Source organism: Micromesistius poutassou, assembly GCF_964030765.1.
Source record: "Micromesistius poutassou genome assembly, chromosome: 20".
Classification (NCBI taxonomy): Eukaryota; Metazoa; Chordata; class Actinopteri; order Gadiformes; family Gadidae; genus Micromesistius; species Micromesistius poutassou.
In genome coordinates this window covers 5,850,488-5,873,526 of record NC_140290.1, presented here as the reverse complement: position 1 = coordinate 5,873,526, position 23,039 = coordinate 5,850,488, and the positions used below count along the sequence as shown (strand labels likewise).

General features: G+C 48.2%; 2 protein-coding genes across 3 annotated transcripts in view; both read left to right on the top strand.

The window, feature by feature from the left end:
* The window catches only part of LOC311364891 (ubiquitin-conjugating enzyme E2 E1-like), a 46,908-nt gene extending 24,113 nt beyond the window's left edge, over nt 1–22,795 (top strand). The window contains exons 1-6 of one of the 2 annotated variants that reach the window (XM_084484390.1): nt 13,015–13,059; nt 13,965–14,112; nt 14,304–14,354; nt 21,572–21,704; nt 21,972–22,119; nt 22,684–22,795. In XM_084484390.1, coding sequence (XP_084340516.1) covers nt 13,979–14,112; nt 14,304–14,354; nt 21,572–21,704; nt 21,972–22,119; nt 22,684–22,781 — 564 coding nt within the window. In that variant the 5' untranslated portion in view covers nt 13,015–13,059; nt 13,965–13,978 and the 3' untranslated portion in view covers nt 22,782–22,795. Of the gene's footprint in view, nt 1–13,014; nt 13,060–13,964; nt 14,113–14,303; nt 14,355–21,571; nt 21,705–21,971; nt 22,120–22,683 lie in introns of those variants that run through there. The other variant, XM_084484389.1, reaches the window with a different exon arrangement.
* Nucleotides 519–11,471, top strand: LOC311364952 (ubiquitin-conjugating enzyme E2 E1-like; the record flags this gene model as incomplete). The annotated part of the gene is made up of 4 exons (XM_084484458.1): nt 519–583; nt 1,319–1,451; nt 7,462–7,609; nt 10,241–11,471. The coding sequence occupies 4 exons, from the start codon at nt 519–521 to the stop codon at nt 10,336–10,338; spliced, it is 444 nt and encodes a 147-aa protein (XP_084340584.1). The 3' UTR covers nt 10,339–11,471.
* Nucleotides 22,796–23,039: the final 244 nt, after the last annotated feature.

The window sequence follows — 23,039 nt, the reverse complement described above, 5'->3', positions numbered from 1 at the left end:
CTGATTTCCCCCCATGTCCTCTGTAGAGCTCTCTCTCTCTCGCACATGCTCACGTCATTTACTCATGTACACAAGTGGAACCCACCCACCTCTCTCTCTCTCTCTCTCTCTCTCTCTCTCTCTCTCTCTCTCTCATGCCTTCATTCTCATTCTTTCCCTTCCATTCTATTTCCCTCTCTCTACGTCTCTCTCTCGCTCTCACTCTCTGAAACTGCTCTCACTTTCGTCGTGCCTCTCTCTCTGTCTGCCTCAATGCGAGCGGTTAGAGTAGGGAAGTGATACATGGGCAACACGAGGGAAGGAGGAGAAAACCAACGGGGGTATCTGGCCTTATTCCAGTTGAAAATGGAATTAGATTAGAGGCTTTGCTCTCACTGTTCTCTCTCTGTGTGTGTGTGTGTGTGTGTGTGTGTGTGTGTGTGTGTGTGTGTGTGTGTGTGTGTGTGTGTGTGTGTGTGTGTGTGTGTGTGTGTGTGTGTGTGTGTGTGTGTGTGTGTGCAGCAGGAATTAAGGTAACAATGGAAGTAGGCAGCAGCAAGCTGCCCAACAGTGAAGCACTGGGGAACAATGAGGAAGGAGCTGTGTGTGTGTGTGTGTGTGTGTGTGTGTGTGTGTGTGTGTGTGTGTGTGTGTGTATGCTCATGCGTGCTCGCGTGTGTGTGTGTGTGTGTGTGTGTGTGTGTGTGTTCAAGCTGTGTGTTTGGCAGACGAGTCATTCAAGAGAAGACATGGATTCCCCCTAAATGGTTTCCAAAGGCTTACAGATGCAATCGAGCCGTATTTACATAATAAGACCATCTTATCTGCTAATGAAAAAGGACCTCTATGACGGCTTGATTTGATGGCTGATAATTACACCGCCAACACACACACACACACACACACACACACACACACACACACACACACACACACACACACACACACACACACACACACAGCATATGGGTATGTTTTTTTAGATTAGGCGGTGTGTGTTCTCCTCTTAAACAAGTCTGTTGTTAGATTGAATCTCTCTCTTTCTTTTCACATCGGTTTCACATCGGCCAGGTTGCAAGACAAGGATTGTGTTATGTCAAAGCATTAAATAATAATTTTGAATTGCACGCCTGCTTAGATGAAAGTCAATACAGCACATGACAAATGGAGGCGCGGATAAATAGACAGACGGTAATAACAGCAATGATTTCTCCCCCCCCCCCCCCTCTCGCTCCCTCCCTCTTTCATCATCTCTCTCTCTCTCTCTCTCTCTCTCTCTCTCTCTCTCGTTCTCTCGTTCTCTCTCTGTCTCTGTCGCTCCCTCGGTCTCCCTCTGCAGCGCCGGTCCAAAAGGGGACAACATCTATGAGTGGCGCTCCACCATCCTGGGGCCCCCGGGCTCGGTGTACGAAGGGGGGGTCTTCTTCCTGGACATCGCCTTCACGCCAGACTACCCCTTCAAACCCCCCAAGGTGACGCTCCCACTAACTATCGGGCCTCAGTGTTGGGCTGGAAAGAGGGAACTTCCACACATCATAATCACACACACACACACACACGCGCACACACACACGCACACACACACACACACACACCAGCTTGCACATGCCCACCCCCCCCCCTACTTCCTTCCACGCTCCGTGTGTTCCACAATGCGGCCGTTGTGTAAGTCAGATGACTTTTGTTTTAAGAGGATTTTTTTTTTTTTTCCTCTCATTCTGTCGTCGTGTTTGTTTTTTGTTCAAGGCCAGTGCTTTTTTTTTTTTTTTCTGCTGCCGCTGCTGCTGCTGCTTCTGCTGAAGATGTGTGTGTGTGTGTGTGTGTGTGTGTGTGCGTGCGTACGTGTGCGAGTGGCCCCTTTTATTTCTGTGGCCATTATGTCCTCTAAATCTGTCTCCATGGTTTTTGTGTTTGTTGTTTCAACTATAAATCCTCTCATCGATCAGGGGGCTGAATTGTTTTGGCTAGCTACAGACGGGCTTGAGCGCAACGGACACGGCCGCCGCCGCCGCCGCGTGCGCTCCAGGCGATGGTCCCCGAGCCCGCCGGCGTCCTATGATTATTATTAGATTCAACAACCGTAAGGAAAAACGTGTGCGACGCAAAGAGCATACACCGGCGAGGCTCACAGCGGTGCCTTTGTGGAGCGCCACGCTGGAATCAATGGCTGCGTGCGTTTGCGCTTGGAACGCGCAAATGACATCATGAGTCGGTACGGAAGACTGAGATAGGAGAAGGGTTCCCTTGAGCTAGCGCCGGAGCGGTCTAAAGCCCGACACACAAAACACACAGCTCGGATTTAAACAGACTTAGAATCTATCGTTTTAACGGAGCAAAGCACTCCGGGTGTACCTGGCTGTAAAGTCGGGCTTGTTTAGTATGACTCTGTTTGGGATGTTTGAAGTCTGTTTTGGACGTCAAAAATGAAAAAAAAAAACATTTAAGTGACACGTGTGTCCAGTCAGTGATTCAGGCCTAATAAGAACTGGGGTGAGGTCTCCCTTAGCTTTATAAACCTCTCCTCTCCCCACCGCCACCTCTCACTCAAGGTAGAGTCATTGTTGGACCTTGATGCAAGGCAAGGGGGTTTGCCGACACATCTAGGTCCTTGCCGACCCTCCTTGCGTCCACCGCAAGTGCCTGACGTGCGCCTCCCAAAAATGTTAACCTTGCCTCGAGGCGCAAGGTTACAATGCAGCTGCGAGGGCTGTGATCAGTCTGCTAATGTAACCCCGACGCAGAACCAAAACCGGTCCCCGACTGCATCGAAGCGACTGCGTGGTCATTGCGTTGCGTCCAACGTCCAACCATAACTCGACCCTTAGTCCTGGCTGTGAAGGACAGGGGGGGGGGCGGGGGGGGCAAAGTTCCCCCCTAAAAACGACACACACACATGCACTACTACACCAACCCACACACATCGAAACGACGCCCACACAAAAACACGACACCAAGCCCCCTGCTAGTTTATCGCTGTGAGCTGTGAACAGCCTTACAGACACAGGAGCTTGGCCATAGAGCAGGCACACACACACACGCGCACACGCACACACACACACACACACACACACACACACACACACACACACACACACACACACAGACACAGACACACAGAAACGGATACACGCTCATGCACACACCTACACACACGTGCATGATTGCACACACACTCACACATGCATGCACACGCTCTCACACACATGCGTGCACACGCTCGCTCACAAATGCGCGCACAGGCACACATTAGCGCACACGTGCACACACATCCAAGCAGCAGGAGGATTGTGCTCCCTCTGAGGGCCGCAGCTGCTTGCAACGCAGGAAACATACAAAGAGCCCCTCATTACCCCCCCTCACCCCCCCACCCCCGCCTCACATCATCCGTGCTACCAATACCTCTCCCTCCCTCTCTCTCTCTCTCTTTACCACCCCATACACACACACACCAAACACACATAAACACACACAAACACACGTGCGCGCACACATGCACATCCACTGCCGCACACTTGCACACACGTATGCACACACACACGCGCGCGCATGCACATGCACGCACACAGACACACACACACACACACACACACACACACAATGTAGGCCCAGAGGCAGTGTGATTCAACCGCTTTCCTCAGCATTAACCCCTTTCTATCAGGCCCATCAGCAATGCTTCCTGACATAGGACCCCCCCCCACTACCTCCAACACCTCCATCGCTCTCTCACTCTATCGCGCTCTCTCTCTCTCTCTCACTCCATTGCTCTCTCTCACTCACTCTGTCTCGTGCGCTCTCTGTCCCTCTGTCTTTCTCGCTCTCTCGCGCGCGCTCTTGCTCTCTCCCTCTCTTTCCCTCTCGCTCTCTCTCGTTTCTCTCTACCCCCTCAATTTTAACAGCACACCTCTTCAACACCGCCTTTGGCAGTTCCTCCATCAGCTCCTTCGCCCGTCACGCCGCTGAGATTACCATGTAATCACCGAAGGGCGGGGCGGGGGGGGGGTGGGGGGGGCGGTTGGGCGGGCGGGGCGGGTAATCAAATATTGAATAGGGTTGTGTATTAATGGCCTCCATATAACTTATGTCCATATTTTCCCCAAGTAATTCGAACTGTGTTGGCGGAGGACTGTTGAATAATAATCATCTGCGGCCCAGGGATGCCGGGGAGGAGCCGGAGAGAGGGGGGAGTGAGGGGGGAGTGAGGGGGGAGAGTGGGGGGAGAGAGGGGGGAGTGAGGGGGGAGAGAGGGGGGAGTGCCGTCTCAGCCGGACTGATATTGACTCGACATTGACTCGGAGGAGCGCGAAGGCGAGAGCTCTTTGCTTGCCGTTTGCCACCCGAAGCCAGAGAGGACTTTTTTTTGTCCACTCCGGTGTACAGGGTGTGTGTACGTGTGTGTTCACGGTGAAGTGAGGTAAACGGCTGCTTTGAAATGGAAGGTGACCACGTTGAGGACATTGAGTTGCGTATGCTAATGCTTGCAAGGATTTCACCTCAAAGGTTGGAGTGTTGTTGCGTTTCGGTTGTTTCCTTGTCATGTACTCTTTCTTTCGGACCTAGTCACACTTTCAGACATCAGACAATCAGACATCCACTCCACACAGGACCGAACGCAAATCCAGAATTTGCATATAAAGGGAATATTCATACATGGTTGACGGGTCGAGTTGTGGGCTTGCGGACGGCTCAAAATAAGTTCTTCCAGCAAAAGTAGTGCAAACATTAATTTAAGTGACAGCTCTATTTCGTCTCAAAGTCTTTGTAGTGGTGCAGGCAGACAGAACTATGGCTTGTGTAATTTTTCCTTCAATGCTACAATTGGGTCTTGGAAAAGTATCAGAGGAACGATTTTGTAAATCAGAGGAGGCAAAGTGAAGATAGATGACTGGCAACTTATTTTTTCCACAGACGCTGATTATCGTGTCTTCACAGATTAGCCTTTCAGAGCAATTACGTGATTCAGGGAGGATTTGAATGTGTTTCTTGTGGCATTCTGTCTGTTTTCCTTGGTAGATTTCACAATGAGGAGCCGTTGAGACAGACCCCACTCACCTCCCATGTCTACTTGGCTTCTTTTCCTTGTGACTGAATATCCCGACAGCGAGTAAATGTAGAGTCTGTCTCTCTGTCTGTCTCCCAGTCCCTCTGTCTGTCTCTGTCTCTGTATGTCTTTCTGTCTCTCTGCGTATATGTCTGTCTGCCCACCTTTTCTAGCGTTCCCTCCACCTGTCTCTCTGTCCGTCGTTCTCTCTCCGTCTAGCTGTCTGTCGGTCTCACTGTCCCTCTGTCTGTCTGTCTTTCTGTCCGTCTGGCTGCCTGTCTGTCAGTTGACTGTGGCTGCATTTGTCTGTCCCTCATTCTGTCTGTCTTTGTCGGTCTGTCTGCCAATATGCCTGTTGGTCCGTCTGTCTGTCTGTATCTCTCTTTCTATCTGTCCCTTTGTCTGTCAGTCTGTCTGTCTGTCCTGTCTTTCCCTCCACCTGTCTCTCTTCCCATCTGTCTGTCTTTTTGTCCCTCTGTCTGTCTGTCTAGCCGGCCAGTTCAGGATGGGATGGGGATGGGGGTGGGGGTGGGGGGGGAGTTGTTTGGGTCTCATTACGAAGAGGATCCCCTCCCCTCCTCCTCTGAAACAATTAGTGGTGAGGTCTCCTCCGGCTCCTGACTTGTATGGCGTCTGTGCCGCTCCCTGGGCAGAGGTCGCCACGCCACGGCTCCCTGATGAGGGGGCTGCCTTTTGTCCCCCGTGGCAGCCTCCCGCCTCGCCTTGCTCAAGAGCGGTTGTCACTGACACGCACGCACGCACACACACACACACACACACGCACACGCGTGCGTGCATGTGTGTGTGTGTGTGTCAGTGAGCACTCCTCCGATCCGACAGGGATCACCAGGATCTCCTCAGCATGGGGGAGGTCTGAGAGGCCATGACAGGGATTCGGATGCTGGATGGGGGTGTGGGTGTGGGTGTGGGCGGGGGGGCGGGGGGGGCTTACTTAGTTAATAATGGCAGCAAGGACACAATCAATCCGCTTTACTTTCCACCTTGTAAAATGGCAGCCGCAGCCCCTAAACACTCCTGAGTACACCGTAAACGGCCGTGCACCGCCACAGCTGCAGCACCGGGTCACAGTGTTACAGGTAGTAAGCAAAGATGGCTCATACACACCAATACACACGCATACACATGCATACACACGCATGCACACACATATACACGCATACACACTCACACACGCATGCACGCATGCACACGCACAGAGATGCACGCTGACGTGCACGCACGAACACGCATACATACGCACAGACACACACGCACACGCACACATAGACACGTATGCACGCACACGCACGCATACACACGCACAGACACACACGCACACGCACACATAGACACGTATGCACGCATACACACACACAGACATGCACGCACGCACACCCATGCGTACACACGCACACGCACGCATACAAATGCACACACGGTGTGTGTGTGTGTGTGTGTGTGTGTGGGGGGGTGTTTCTATAAATATATATTTATATATAAAGTGCTTCAAAAGTTGGTCTTTAAAAAAATCTGACGTAAATGTTGCTGAGAGTTGCGCTCACATTGCACGGCACCGCCGTTGCGGTTTGTTATTGACGTATGACTAATCCCTCCCCACACCTTCACTGAGCTCAATTACGGGGGGGGCGGGGGGGGGGGGGGGGGGGGGCGGGAGGCTGTTACGTTAACCTACCTTGAGTCATAACTTCTATCCGTCTCAGGTCCGTCAGGCAGGTCTCTCGTCAACGCTACACAACTATGGATTTTGCAGGGATCACGGATACGATGATGCTTTTCTTGTTCTTTGTGTGAAGCAGGATGATGTGATACAACACAGTATACGGCAGTGCGCGGACGTGCTCAGTCGGTGATTCCGATCTACGGGGGAGAAATGTTCTCGATCATGTATCCGTACGGGAGCGAACGCGTGCAAGAAAAAAAAAAAAAAAAAAAAGGGGGGGTTGAGGGGGGGGGGGCAGCCTTTTTAAAATTCCTCACACTCCCGTGAACATTCTCAGCATGCAGAGCATCCAGCTCTAAACTCTCCCACTGTATCATCTTTATTATGCGGGGGGGGGGCAATTTTGTGCACTGTGTGCATAGCCCTGCACATATATTACACGACGAAGAGGACATTTCCATTCACACTAGGCAAATATGTATTGTGATTGTGTTAATAAAAAGATGTAGTGCTATATTTGTACTGACGGACGCAGGGTTGTTTTCAGTTTGTTTGATGCAGTCTCAAATAAGGACAAACTATGAATTATAACAGTCGGCTTGATCTGCCTGCCACTGTGTGTTTGTGTCTGTGTGTGTGTGTGTGTGTGTGTGTGTGTGTGTGTGTGTGTGTGTGTGTGTGTGTGTGTGTATGTATGTGTGTGTGTGTGTGTGTATATATATATATAGCTAATGTCGTCCCTGCCTACCTGTGCGTTACCCAGGTGACGTTCCGCACCAGGATCTACCACTGCAACATCAACAGCCAGGGGGTGATCTGTCTGGACATCCTGAAGGACAACTGGAGTCCCGCCCTCACCATCTCCAAGGTCCTGCTGTCCATCTGCTCTCTGCTCACAGACTGCAACCCCGGTAATGGCCTGGAGGACACACACACACACACACACACACACACAGACACAAGCGCACGCACGCACGCATGCACGCACGCACGCACACGCACACAGACACACAGACACAAACGCACGCACACACACATGCACACAGACACACAGACATAAGCACACACACACACACAGAGACACACAAACACAAGAGCACACAGACACAAGAGCTCACAGACACAAGAGCACACACACACACACACACACACACACATGTGCATTGACAAACACACAGGTCCTTGTACACACACCCAGCTTAATGTCATTATTAAACTGTCTTTATTAAACAGGATTTCTCTATACGCATTTATATTTAGATGTTTCAATTTTTCAATTTTCTGCAGACACATCCTTGAAAGAGATCCATCTTGAGAGACTTTTTTTTTTGAACACACACACACACACACACACACACACACACACACACACACAGGGTCTTCTCCATGAACATCGGTGGACGGCTGTTTTTTTATTTATTTTCTTTCATAAAAGAATATAATAATTCGTCCCTCCAAGGCCGGAACAATAATTGACTCGATTCAACACCGCACTACATCATACTATGGCCATTGAGATGTCACCACGTTCAGCGGAGTGGCCATGAAAATGCGAGACACAGACCGTTTTTTTGGGGATTCTTTTATTATTTTTATTACGCGCCCGTAAATGAATCAATATCGGGCCCACGCTGCTCAACATGGGCAGGGGGGAAAGGTTCAGGGAGCGAGGCCACGACATTTAGCTTCTTTAAAGCTCATCATGTTCAACTCCGCCACAATTAGCAGCACAGTGCCAACGCCCACGGACTCAGAGGACAGAGTCAGTCGCTTGTAAAAAAAAAAAGAAAATACAAAAACCGTCCTTCGAGATGGATTTCTTCCCAGGATGTGTCTGCAGATAAATGAGACGGCGTGATGAAATGGAGTAAACCAAAAAAAATAATAATCTAAATATGAGTGTGTATATAAAAACCGTTGTTTAATAAACCCCTGCCATTAGGCTAAGTGCCAGGTGTGAACTGGCTCTCGGGTAAACCTCCAAGACTGCTGAGCTCATGATGTTCGCCAGCCGTGCACGTGAGCGCGCACGCTGCCGCCGCGCGTTTAGAGTCAAAGCGCGGTGATGCAACGGTGAGCTGAGGCGCGCTGTGCCGTCGACGCCGCGTGAAACTGCTTTGAAACAACACTCCTTTGTGAACAGCATCTCAACGACTTCAGGAGCGATCTCTGTGCTTTTTTTTGCGCTCTTCAATGTCCCCGTTTACCCACGTTATCTCGCGTTTAGCCCTTTCTAATCGCTAAAAGGGCCGTAATCGTGGAGCATTAATGCTCTACGACGGTTGCCAAGATACAATTGATGTCTGGGAGGGATTCTGCGGAGCGTGTGAAGACAGCTGCCTGCTCACATTTTTCAGATATGAGTGGAGTAGAGTTTTTTTTTTAAAGGTTCAGCGAGATTACTAACGCAAGGAAAACGAGACGGAGGAGGAGACAAAGGAAGGGGAAAAGAGGTAGGGTGGCGCGCTGGTAGAGAGACTGCCAAAGACTTTGAAAGAGAACCACAAAACAGGAGGTGATTTAGGCGGGAAACGAGAAAGAAGATGGTGAGGAGGAGAACACAAAGGGGGAGGGGTAGGGTGGGGGGGGGGGGGGGCAGAGGACAGGATAACAATGGTTGGGAAGAAGCCGTTTGGTGCTTCGGTGGGCGGAGGGAATGGGAGACCTTTTTGGGGAATGTGAGAGCAGATCACTTCTTTCTTAACCTTTCTCCCTCTCTCTTCTCTCTCTCTCTCTCTCTCTCTCTCTCTATCTTCTTTTATCTCTCTCTTTTCTCTCTCTCTCTCTCTCTCTCTCTCTCTCTCTCTCTCTCTCTCTCTCCCCCTATACTGTCTATTCTCACACACTGGCCACCAGAGAGATGAAACCAGTGAGGCAGCTCAGATTAGCCAAACGCCATTTAGACACAAGCCTCCTCTGCTGAGAGGTCACGAAGATGGTGTGCGACAACCATGTAAATCATGCGGGCCCCTCCCCCCAAGACACACACACACGCGCACACACACACACACACAAGGGCAAAATCAATAGAGGAGCCGTGGGAATTTATAATCATCTGTGTTGTTGACTCACGGGCACGTCACATGGTCCATCTCGCCATCAACGCAGCGACAGACAGTCACTCACTTGAGACACACCCACACAAACACACACACACACACACACACACTACACATGTATACACCAGTACAATTTACACAGACCGAACAGACACTTCATCGCCGGCACGTGGATTTAAAGCCTCGCGGGTCCACCCTGGGTTCGTCGTGCGCTGTGGTTCAGCCAGAAGGCCGATGGCCTGCTCGTTTTTGTTTTCAGAGGGTCACACCAGCCGCTCTGGGCTCGAGAAAGTGAATGTGGAGTGAAGTTTAAAACGTGAAACATTTTGGTCTTCGGTTCCTGCGGTGTTTTACATTGTGCACGCACACACACGCTCGCACGCACACACACGCACGCACAGTTGTCTAACTGTTGTTCCATATCTCTCTTTTCCCTTTTTTTCTCTCTCTCTCTTCTCGTTCGCCCCCCCCCTCCCCCAACAGCGGACCCCCTGGTGGGCAGCATCGCCACACAGTACCTGACCAACAGAGCGGAGCACGACAGGATAGCCAAACAGTGGACCAAGCGCTACGCCACATAGACTCTGGGGGACCCCTTACGACCCCTGGCCCGTCTGTTTTCGGACCCCCCCCCCTCCCCCCCTCACACACACACACACGCACACTTCAAGCCCCACAACCCCCCATTCTCACACACACCCACACCCACACACACACACACACACACACACACGCACACTTCAAGCCCCACAACCCCCATTCTCACACACACCCACACCCACACACACACACACACACACACACACACACAAACACACACACACACACACACACCCACACACATCCGGCCCCTCAGAATCTAATCTGTGGAAGCACACCCAGACGTTGACCACTGCAGACGTTTTGATTGGATGAGGGTGGGGGTGAAGGTTAAAGGCGAACTGTTAATTGTTCCATGCTGACTTGAAAGCTTCTTTTTTTATACAGAGTCTATTGGGGATTGTATTTTCCAATACGCTGAATGTTGATATGGTCATGAAAAGCTTTAATACTGTTCTTGTTGTTGTTGTTTGCTGTCGATGTCGTTGTTGTTGTTGTCGTTGCTGTTGCTGATGTAAAAGTTGTTGAAGACGACGATGATGATGGTGATGGTGCCGGTGTCGTCGCTTGTTGTTTTAAACTGTTACTGCATTGTTTATAACCTCTATTATTCTCCACGCCACTCTCTCTGTCTCTCTCTCTCTCTCTCTCTCTCTCTCTCTCTCTCTCTCTCTCTCTCTCTCTCTCTCTCTCTCTGTCTCTCTCTCTCTCTCTCTCTCTGTGTGCTCGCTTCCCCCATCACCACCACCACCATCTTCAAGTGCGATATATTTGTCTGTTTAACTCTGATTTTTTTTGTTGTTGTCTCTATTTTAATGTTAATTTTTCAAACAACTCTTTGAACATATTAGTGCATGACAGCAGGATCCATTTTCATGCGGTGGCCATGTTACTGTTTGGATGTGGAGCGACCACGCTGGTGGGAGACTTCAGCCGCTTTCATATTCTTTGGTTTGTTTCTTTTTTTTTCTTTTTTGTTCAGAAAGATCAAATGTGCAAACCCGGCTTGGGTCTTGCAAATGGCGACGTTTTTGACATAGAAGCGGTGGCTTGCTGTACATAATGCCTCGTGTGAATACATGCTCTTGAATATTCAATTAAACACTGGCTTGTAAACGTGACCGGGGACTGTTGTCGCTTCATTCATATTGTGTGTGTGTGTGTGTGTGTGTGTGTGTGTGTGTGTGTGTGTGATTGCCCTGAATAAGGGCACGTTGGACAACTGTCAAGTAAATGTTTCTATTGGCACACGGCGGACGTTGGAATGATATCAGGGCAGGACTCGCCCTCTTTTGAAACTGTGAAATGATTAAAAGAATGCTCGCACGCCTGGCAGGATGACACGTCATTTGTGTATTCCGGAAACACTATCATTATCATCATCATCATCATACTTTGTATTTAAAGCTCGGCTGTCAGCGCACAAAAAATGTGTCAAGGCGGAATAGCGTTCCAGCACATTCCCTGCGATGTTAATGATCCGAGTGCCTTAACCTTTTGTGTGCGTTTTTCAAACACCTTTCATAAACCCGTCCAGAAATAGAAATGGCTGCCACGATTCAGGACTTCCCAAAAGCGAAATTGATTTAGGTTAGTCCACACCACGAAAATCGTGCACAGACGTTATGTCAATTCTTGAACCCCCCCGAGAAACCCCGCATGTCGGTTATGAAGGCCAACAAGCCAACAACAACTGTGAGGTTCAGGTTCTGAGGCGATGATAAAGACCGTTAGATAAACAGCATAATAGCTAGAACCATTCTGTGTTTGCTGGCCAATCCTTGCACACGAACAACGGGTTATAAAGTTACAGGACGTGTGTTTTTTTCTTTGTGTCTGCCTCTTAGTGGGGGAGCACTGTTGTTCGCCGGGGCCTTAAATATGTGTTGCAAAGAGGAGCGGGAGGACTGGCGGGGTTAATTACGGCCGACGGGGAGACGCAGGGGCACTATGAAGGAGACGGCCACGGATTATTGTTTACAATATCTGAGCGACATGGCTCCTTCGGATCCGCTCCTGGTCTGCAGTCCCGCTCCAAGCACTGACGACTTGAGTGGAATGTGATTATGACATGTCGTTACATCTGCAAGAACAGGTCATCATGCATAATGTATGTATGTATGTATGCATAGTATGTATGTATGGATGGTGTGTGTGTGTGTGTGTGTGTGTGTGTGTGTGTGTGTGTGTGTGTGTGTGTGTGTGTGTGTGTGTGTGTGTGTGTGTGTGTGTGTGTGTGTGTGTGTGTGTGTGTGTGTGTAAAGAAATTGGGGTGCCTTGAAAATCGATATACAGATGCAATGCATTACTTCTCCTAAACCAGCTTGATCCTGTGTTTAACCAATAACCACAACCACCACCCGAGACTAAAACAACGAACGTGTGACACCAATCAACTGGACAATAATGGGACAGACGCAAGGGGGTGGGGTGGGGGCGTTAAACCTAGCTTTTAATATCCTCTCGTTGAATGAACACGTTAAAACCAAACGTCATTCAATACGAATAAAATAGAATGACCATTTCAACGAGGGTTTCATTGCATCGGATCAGGGTTCAACTTGGCATGTGTGCCAAATAGATCCCATCGGCCCTAGGATCTGTCTTGGTGTGTCTGTTGCACCAGCAGCAGCACTTCCGCTCTCCGAGAGGCGAAAGGCACGCGTCCAGGCGACGGAGGCACTCGCGGACACAAAGAGAAGGTATCGAATACCAAATGTTTGCAATGTAATCGCGTGATATATGATATGTATGCCGACCAAGTTATCGGTTCTAGGAAATGATCGGACCACTGTTGTGTCTCCGTTGCCGTTGGAGGTGGGGAGGAGGGGGGGATTTAAATAATCGGTCCATCCTATGGGTGGCTGCACTGAGATCGGTTTTGTATGTCGACGGATGTATGCAATGAGGGAAAAAAAGAAGTGAAACGACACCATCCATTCGTCGCTGTGGGTTTTTTATTTAGTTTGGATTCACGCACAGGTTTGGGGTCGGATGACAGCGTGAACCAGGCATTCTCCGAGCTGTCGGTGAAAGTTTCATTTGCCTGTAAAAAAAATTGTTCAGATGAAGTGGGGAGGATGAGGGAGGAAGGGGGGGATCCCTGTGTCGAATGCGACATCGCCCCATCGATTATGTCTGCTTTTTCTGTATGGTTATTGTGATCAGCTCGTCTCTTACCGTGCATTGCTTTACAGTGTTGGACACAGACCCTTTGCTCCCCGACAGTTTAGTTTTTCTCCCCCTCAAATGATCGCTTTTGTCGCAGCCAAACAAAAGCTAAAAATAACGCCTGAGTGCAAACATTAGCTGAGGTCGCTCATCAGAGGGTGCTCAGAGAACGAAGCCAGTGCTCCCAGCGAATTAAGAGCTATTAGTTGTTAAGGGATATGTTGTCCGACATAACAATAACCAATCGGTGATCTGCATTGTCTGATGCACACCACCGAGGTATGAACACGTTAAGGTGTTTATTGACTTTGTATCGAGCGATGGATTCTTTGTCGCAACAATTCGTGTTTATAATGCTAGACTACAGTCTGCTTTTTCTAATTTCCATTTCATGTCCACCCCGTGCTGATCTCTCCCTTCATATGCACCCCCGTAGCCCACAGGATCGGTATGTCTGATGAAGATTCGCGTGCCAGCACAAGCTCTTCGTCGTCCTCAACTCTAGAGATAAGCACCCCCAAGAAACGAGAAAGCAAAGCCAGCATGAGCAAGACTTCCAAACTCTTGTCGACCAGCGCGAAAAGGTACGGATCTGAACATCACATCCTTCCCTCTCGCAGGGGAAAAACAAATCACCTGCTGAGAGTAAACACATTGCAGACCTTGGCCCGCGACGTGTTGTATTGAGTCCAGGGAATGCAATTTTGAAATGAATCCTGGATCTGAATAAACGCCTTGTACATAAATAAATAAGTCGCTTGATTTGTTGTTGCAGGATCCAGAAGGAGTTGGCGGACATTACGTTGGACCCGCCGCCTAACTGCAGGTACTTGGAATGGGTGCTCTATTTATGGGTGACCCGTTTTCTCACCCTCCCCTGATTTGAAGAAGGACTGAAGTGGACCTGTTTTTTTTGTTTTTGTTTTTTTAACACGTCCAGTGATTTAAACACATCTTTACTCAGGGGGGATCCTCATGAAATAAGACCAGTGGGGGGGGGGGGCTTGTATTACGATTTTATTAATAGATTGCACTCCGTTAAGAACACATCAGGAAGGTCTTTGTAAGGAGATGCAAAGCGTTAACAGAATTGAGCTTTTAACAGAATTGAGCTTAGAATTGATATTTTGGATCATGAATGTTGTTCACTCATGTATTTCCCTGGTGTGTGTGTGTGTGTGTGTGTGTGTGTGTGTGTGTGTGTGTGTGTGTGTGTGTGTGTGTGTGTGTGTGTGTGTGTGTGTGTGTGTGTGTGTGTGTGTGTGTGTGTGTGTGTGAATAAATTAAGTAAGTAGTGTGTGTTATTTCCTGACTGCTGGGAACAGCAGGTACCCTTCTTGTGGAGCTTCAAAGAGCTTTTGGATTCTGGGTTGCTGTGCACAGATCCAAGGTGTGTGTGTGTGTGTGTGTGTGTGTGTGTGAGTGTGCACATGCTCGGTTGTAGTAGTATACAAGTAGAATAGCTATCGCTGTCTGCGAAGGCAAGCAGAGCACTTAATCGGTGGTTATGATGCGTCGATGGACGCTTCTGTCAGTGTGTGTGTTTTGTGATGGTGATAGCTCGGGGTATTCTCTGCTCACAGGTGAACCATACTCACTTTGACCCATGCTTGCACTGGGCCAGAGTAGGGCCATCTGCATGGAACAGTGTTGCAGGAGGGCTGGCTTTAGGGCCCGTGTTGTCTACAGGGTTTCCGGACAATGTATGGAATGTCTTGGAATTTTGAAATGTGCAATTCCAGACATGGAAAGTCAGGGAACTTGATTCGTCATTCATAGGGCGTACAAGTCGAGGAGTGTCAGTGCATTGTGTCTTGCCGCCTCTGACTGTGTCTTGCCTCTCACCAAATGTAAGCCTATGTTTTCCCTGTGTATTCACGTTCAGTCCGGCAAACCTAGCGCTCGCGGTCCTCGCCTTTTTGAGATTCACAAGCGTATTGGCTGATTACATTAGGCCTGGGGGGAGACGGGCAGGCAGGGCGAGTCATTGAGTGTGTGTAATGTTTCATCATGTTTTGCGTTCATAAATCATGGAAAGTCATTGGACAGGTAGAGGGGACACTGTTTTTATAGGAATACAAATACTTTATTGTCTGCGCCACATGATGGGAAGCTCCTCACTGTTGTTATTAGTGTGTCATAAGGATTTCGCTATTCAATGATCACTGATTGGATTGCAGTGACTGAAGCATAATATTTAATATCTTTTATTTGATGTGTGAGTTGTCCTTTTTTCTGCATCGTAAACGCATTACTTGCTCAAGATAAAGAGATTAGTCGAGCGCTGTCCTGTCAGAGAAGAGCCCATAAACATCCACTTCGTGATCATCAAAAGATGGTGTTAGCCGATCAAATAATGAATGGATGAATGGATTCAAACTAAGCTTAATTGGATTTCCATGTTGTTTGTTTGCTGTGCTGTTATGTCTGAGCTTTGTTGCACCCATTGTACTCGCAACCATCCCTGGAAGGAAGGATCTGTCTCTCTGTGGCAATTCTCAAGGTTTCTTCCTTGAGAATTACATTTCCTTTAAGCTGTTTGGGGGGGCGAGGGGGGCGGAGTGTGTTTCATAAAAGGTGGCCCGGCCCGTGAAGCCCATTGAGACTTTTGTAACCGTGCCCGGGGGGGGGGCTGTAATAAAAATGATAATGTAAGAAATGGGCTCCACCTGCACATGACAGAACGGTTAGTGTGGAGGCGGGCATCCAGCAGCCGTCTGGTTTGGAGGCCGGAGGTGTGAAACGGCTGACCTACTACCTGAGGTCAACATGGCACACGCTGCTGCTCAGCCTGTGCAGAAGGAGGGGCGTCTGAGGGGGTTAAGCCCACTCGTTGTCGTCGTTCGCCGTCAAGTTGTAGGATCATTGCGTTGCGGTTCCTTTCACCCACTGACAGCCTTTTAGTTGAAATATGACCTGTGATCGCAGTTTCACTTGTGGTGTCGAGAGCGTCCTTGCCTCAGTGCCTCTCCTATATTAGTCACCACCCCTGATGACTGACGGACGCGTCGCGTCAGAAGCCTCCTTTATGATCGACCAAGGTCCCCGTTATTGCAATGGCGTTAAAGAGGCTATTTTTTGTGTTGAGCAGTGATATGGGCCTCTGTATGGATCTGAATGGTGCAACTGTGGTGTAACACTGATACTTTTGTACTACTTTTAAGAGGAAGATCTTTTTAGGGGGGTGGGGGATGCTTTCCTGTCTTGCTTAGTGCTGTTGGGTGACTTAGTTCATATATAGGCAATTAAAAAGTACAATCCTATAGCCCAAGAGCCTTGTGAAATTAATTATTTTTCGCCCACACCATTTGCCCCCTGGCTGTTAGGCAATATGCAGTTTATATGTACACACTGTATCCTGATATGCACAAGATTCAAAGTCATTGTTTTGGAACGCTTGAAACTGATATTATTTCTGTTAGTCAGCGATAACTTTAAGGTAAATGACTGGTCTCTCACAACCTCCTCCTCCCTCCCTCCCTCCCTTTCTCCTCCTCCTCCTCCTCCCCTAGTCAAGACGTTGCCTTTAGCTGCCTGTCTTGGACTCCTTACATTCCCGTTAGAGGCTCATGACAATTGAAGGTACAGATTGACAGTGTGGTGGTGAAGGCTCAACTCTCCCCAGGTGTTTTTTCTCACACATCTCTGTGTCGCCATGGCGGTTATTAACCTCTTGTGTTGTGGTGTTTGTTCAACGAGATGTGTGGTTCAAAGTGCAGAGGTGTGCCTCCATTTTGAGAGAAACCGGGTGACGGTCTATGTTGATGCAGCGGTTAAAGGATGCCTAACTGTTCAGAAAACGTTGTGATTGACAAAACGCTGCACACAATCTTCAGGAATTGCTGCGCATGTGGAACATTTCCTCCTGGTGTCTCCTCCCACCCTGGTGACACCCATAATTGTCTATAAATAAGCAATGAGATGAGCCTCAGCGGATTAATATTGATGGTCGTACGCTACAGCTGACGCCATTTCTGGCTTGTGATGGGAGGGCGGGTGGGGAGTCAAAGATATGGGTGATCCAGGCTCACACGCACAGACAGATGCTATAACAATTGTAATCATCAGGTAACATCTGTCACCGCCGTTTACAATAACATGATCATTGAACGGCATCTTGGATAAAATGTCAATTAATTTGGAAAGAAGTCAGGGAATTTGAACGTAACATTATTTTCTTATTCTAATGAAACCAGCTGAAGCCCAAACATTTTTTTTTTCTCATCTTTTGACATTGGAGCCACGATTTCCGGCTCATGAGTTTGAGGTGCTGGTTGAGACGCAGCCCTTCCCTAATTTAGTTTGGCATTTTTCTTCGCCCATTAGAAGGCCGAACTTGAGGTGTGTAAAAGAGTCTTGAGTATTATTCCTTTGTCCCGACCCTAGGGCTGTAGTTAACCATCTGAGCATCATGTGAGTGCAGCACAGGGGAGGGAGGGAGGGAGGGAGGGAGGGAGGGAGGGAGGGAGGGAGGGAGGGAGGGAGGCTGGCTGGGGTTAGATCAGAAAGACAGAGGCTTGGTGTTACAGTGCTGGGAGACTGCCAGCGGTCCGTCCTGTCCCATCAGATACTTACCAAGGTGTGTGTGTGTGTGTGTGTGTGTGTGTGTGTGTGTGTGTGTGTGTGTGTGTGTGTGTGTGTGTGTGTGTGTGTGTGTGTGTGTGTGTGTGTGTGTGTGTGTGTGTGGCAGCTTTTTTGCATCTATAAAGAGCCGTGCTCCCCAGAGAGTGTCTGGCACCGTTGGTACTTTACACACACACACACACACACGGTGCTCTACCTCTGAGGCCGCCATGAGATCTGTGACGAATTGTAAAGAAGTTGTTTTCATTGCTCCTGGTTTAACATGTGGACCCTCTTTAACCCGCTCCTGTGGGTCAATATGAGTGCCAACACACACTATCGAATATCTGGCCAACAAAATGTCAAACGTACACTAAGATACATCTCATCTAATACCCACTCTGCATTGGGAGGAGCCAGGCCTGTAGGGGCGTGGTCTGAATCCCTCTGGCTGTTTGGTGTAGTTCCAACTTCCTCAATGTCTGAAGCACCGTAGTGTCATTCAGCCGCATTGTTGTTGTAACGTGAGTGCACGTTCAACAGTCCCCCACTTGGCAGCGTGGACCGGAGGTACTACTCCCTGTGGCGACGCGCTCACAGGTCGGCCCAATCGGCTCGAAGGAACAGAAGGAAATCGATCGCTAGAAATTGCGTGAGATTGCAATGGATTTTTCCGGAACATCATTTTCCGATGCTTAATGCGCACCATGCTAATCCGTTATAACATCATTTGAAGTCATTTACTATTGAGTATTTCTGATGTCAATCAGAACTAATAGTCTGATGTTTGCTGTCTCAAAGGGGGGGGGGGGGAATCAATGTATTCTTCTAGTACTTCTCAACGCTAGTCTTGGATATAAAACGTGTGTGTGTGTGTGTGTGTGTGTGTGTGTGTGTGTGTGTGTGTGTGTGTGTGTGTGTGTGTGTGTGTGTGTGTGGTGTGTGTGTGTGTGTGTGTGTGTGTGTGTGTGTGTGTGTGTGTGTGTGTGTGTGTGTGTGTGTGTGTGTGGAGGGCGGTGAACTGGAGCCTTGGGCTGACGGGTCGTGTCCTTGTCAGTGAACCTGACGAATCACTTGTGAGAGAAGAGGCGGTCACATTTACATATTGTAGACTGACATACCTAATAGTGTTACGGAGTTCCCCTTGTCTTCTGGGTCTTTGTCCCTACGCAGGGAACACCTCGGCTTCCTGAATACCTCCCTGCTGGCCGGGTGTTGAGAACAGAGCTGAGCTACGATGGGGGCTGCAGCAGCGTGGCTTTTATTGAGCGTCTGACGATTGGCTTTGAATCGCAATTGTTTGCATTTCTTCCAGGGGTTCCTTGAAGGCAGGCTGGGCTAATTCAAGATGATTGTTTTAGAGGCAGTGCATTGCTCTGGTGGCTAATGCCTGAAGTGGAGCTACTGTTTTATTTTATTTTATTTCTTTTTTTTGATTTAGGAACAGCATGTAAGCGGTGTGAGCCCTCAAGGTTGAAATCGAGACTCTTGCATGTCGTACATCCCGTTGCGGTGTCAGTGAGTCTGGAGTTAAACTTCCACAGAGGAGCAACAGGAGTGGATGCTTCAATCCAGATGTTTTCACCGAGTTTCTGACAAACAGCCTTTCCACTGCGGAACATTCAGAGGCCATTCACCGCTTTGACTTACTATTAGCTTTAACTTAACCTTAGTTTCACTGTTTAAAAGCATTAGCTGAATCCAGAATCTTTTGGGATTAAGTAAAAAAAAAAAAATGAAATAGACTAGCCAGGAATCGGTAAGGGGTGGACTCTCTCACACACACACACACACACACACACACACACACACACACACACACACACACACACACACACACACACACACACACACACACACACACACACACACACACACACACACACACACACACACACACACACACAGAAAATAGGTTGGTAAGGATACAGATGCAGCAACTGTATCCTGACAACACTATCCAGACCGGTCTGTGCAAGAAGCAGAAAACTCACTCGCACTGCATGAACGCGTAATAATATTACCATATGGTAATATTTTGATATATGTAGGTATATATGGTAATATTATTAGTATCGGTGCCCATGGTTTTCAAAGACCATTTTCATAACCGCGACAATCAATGTTTTTCTTTTGTGAATTATAGTCCATATGCATTGTGTGTAGTCATTTTGCCAAAGAATAAATGTGTTTTATTGCCATGTAAGTTTGCAAATGCAAGGACATTTTTCCTAAACGTTTGGCACAGCAGAGCGAAAACGAGCTCACGTTTTGGCTGGTCTGGCCTCAATGGAGTGTTTTGTACAGCTCATGCTCAGTAGAAATGGCCTTACACAGTCCATTCATTGTTGAGGTGAGGTACTTTTATAAAACATTTTATATTTGAATTTGAAAAAGCTGTTCCCAGCCCTTCATCAAACTGTGTTTATCAATCAATACAGATTGGGTTCATCAGATTACACTTGATTACTTGTTTGAATGAACAGGTCTTCATAGTTCTCCGCTGTGGGCTTTGTTCATGGTGGTTTGTTGGAGCAGTTTGCCGCTGAACCTCCTTTGGCTGTAGAAACAATAACGGCCGCGAAAGTCTGTGGTGTTGTCTCCCTTTATTCAACGTCCTAACTGCCACTCAATCGATCCAACTCATCAATGTTATTATTGTGCAGGGAAAAACATATCACTGTTATTGATGACTCCCCTCCTAATGGGACAGTGCACACGTACGTTTTCTGAGCTATTCCAAGGAATTTAATATCCCTTAAGCGGAAAAATATGTGACGGTAAGATATGCTTCCTGAGATTTTATTTACAACGTCGTTTTATATTTTTCGGCCGCTTCGGATGATAAATGTAATGTTTTATGTGTTTGGTAGCAAATGTGTGCAAGTGCAAAATCAATCATCATAACCTTTTCCAAAGTAAGTGCATAAGCTGTTAACGCATCAATCGCAACGTCTTAACCTAATTCATTGCCGCGCTTTAATGAAAAAACGATGTTTGAAAACCCCCTGAGGTGAAAGCTCAGGTTTTCAAATTCTGTTAGATTTTGGTATTAAACTCAAGGGTGACATATTACCTGCATGTGGTTAACGGGAGCATTGAATCAGAGTCTCTTGTACAGCTTGTAAGAGTATCGCACCCCAGTATGTCGGGTGGTTCCATGGCTGATATGTAATTGTTTTTCACACTTAACCACACAGTGTGGGGCAATTATGGGGAAAAGCTCCTTGTGAAAACAAAAAGGGCAATTTAGCATGAAGTTTGCGAGATAAGACTAGAAGTGAAACGTCTGGGCATTGTGCCCAGACCCACATAAAGGTGTGGGTGTGTAATTCATTTTCATTTGGTACTTTTATTTTTTTAATTGAAACAGAGCATTTCCTCCCCCACTATGGTGCATTATAAAGACTAATAAGTACATAAACAACAATCTGTAATAGTGGTTATCCAATTAAATATATTATGTGTTTCCCTTTGCAGCGCCGGTCCAAAAGGGGACAACATCTATGAGTGGCGCTCCACCATCCTGGGGCCCCCGGGCTCGGTGTACGAAGGGGGGGTCTTCTTCCTGGACATCGCCTTCACGCCAGACTACCCCTTCAAACCCCCCAAGGTGACGCTCCGACCAACGCTCCTGACATGATGTGTATCGTGCTATAAGTTATGCGAGTGCAGCCATTACATGCTGTAAGGAGGCCTATTGATGTCTCGCCTAAGGTTGTCTGGTAATGTGTGTTGTTCTGTTAGTTGACCACTAGAGGGCACCGTTGCACTTGGAATGAAACCAGCGCTTCTAGTCCATTGCCTTGAGCCTCATGAGATCTATTGGACCTTGTCAAGTCTATGTTTTATTGTATAACTTTGTGTGTGCGTTACCCAGGTGACGTTCCGCACCAGGATCTACCACTGCAACATCAACAGCCAGGGGGTGATCTGTCTGGACATCCTGAAGGACAACTGGAGTCCCGCCCTCACCATCTCCAAGGTCCTGCTGTCCATCTGCTCTCTGCTCACAGACTGCAACCCCGGTAATGGCCTGGAGGGCACACGCACACGTGCACGCGCACACACAGTGGAGTCACAATAATGACCTGTGTTCGACATTGAAAGAAGTCCTGCAGTAGACTGTAGGACTACTGTGGGAAGGGTGTGTGTATCAACTCATAGTAAATAGTGTACATTGTATGTAGCGTCTCTTTCCTCACAACAATCAAGTAGACAGTCGTCGTCATCCCTCATAGGTGTGTGCAACATGCACACACATTTTTTGTATTGATGGGGAAAATGAGCATAAAATTATGTCAATGTTTTAGTGGCAATCATGAAGATTTCCAGATGAGAAGATTGGAATTTAAATGAATGGCCGTTATGTCACTATCAATCCTCGAACTAATGTGACAAATTGGTGATTGTGTGTGTGTGTGTGTGTGTGTGTGTGTGTGTGTGTGTGTGTGTGTGTGTGTGTGTGTGTGTGTGTGTGTGTGTGTGTGTGTGTGTGTGTGTGTGTGTGTGTGTGTGTGTGTGTGAGATTTTCGAGCGACAACTAAGAAATATTATTGATGCTGACTATTTCACTCTCCTCCTTTAAACAGCCGACCCGCTGGTGGGAAGCATCGCGACACAGTACACCACAAACCGACCGGAGCACGACAGAATAGCCAAACAGTGGACCAAGCGCTACGCCACATAGTGCCCAAAGAGAGGGGGGGGGGGGGGGGCGGGGGTGGGCTGCTTCCCGGGGACAGCCCTAGGACCTAGGGGTGGGGTTGGGGGTGGGTTGTGGGTAGGGTCGGAAATGGATAAGTTAAAGGAAACGGGATCATGGAGGAATTAAGCTTTTTCCTTCCCTAGCCAATTCAAACATTGTTTTCCTTGTTTTTGCATGAACTAGTTGTACTAGTTGTTTTTTTTTCTTTGTTCCTTTTCTTTTCGTGTGTTCGTTGCACGA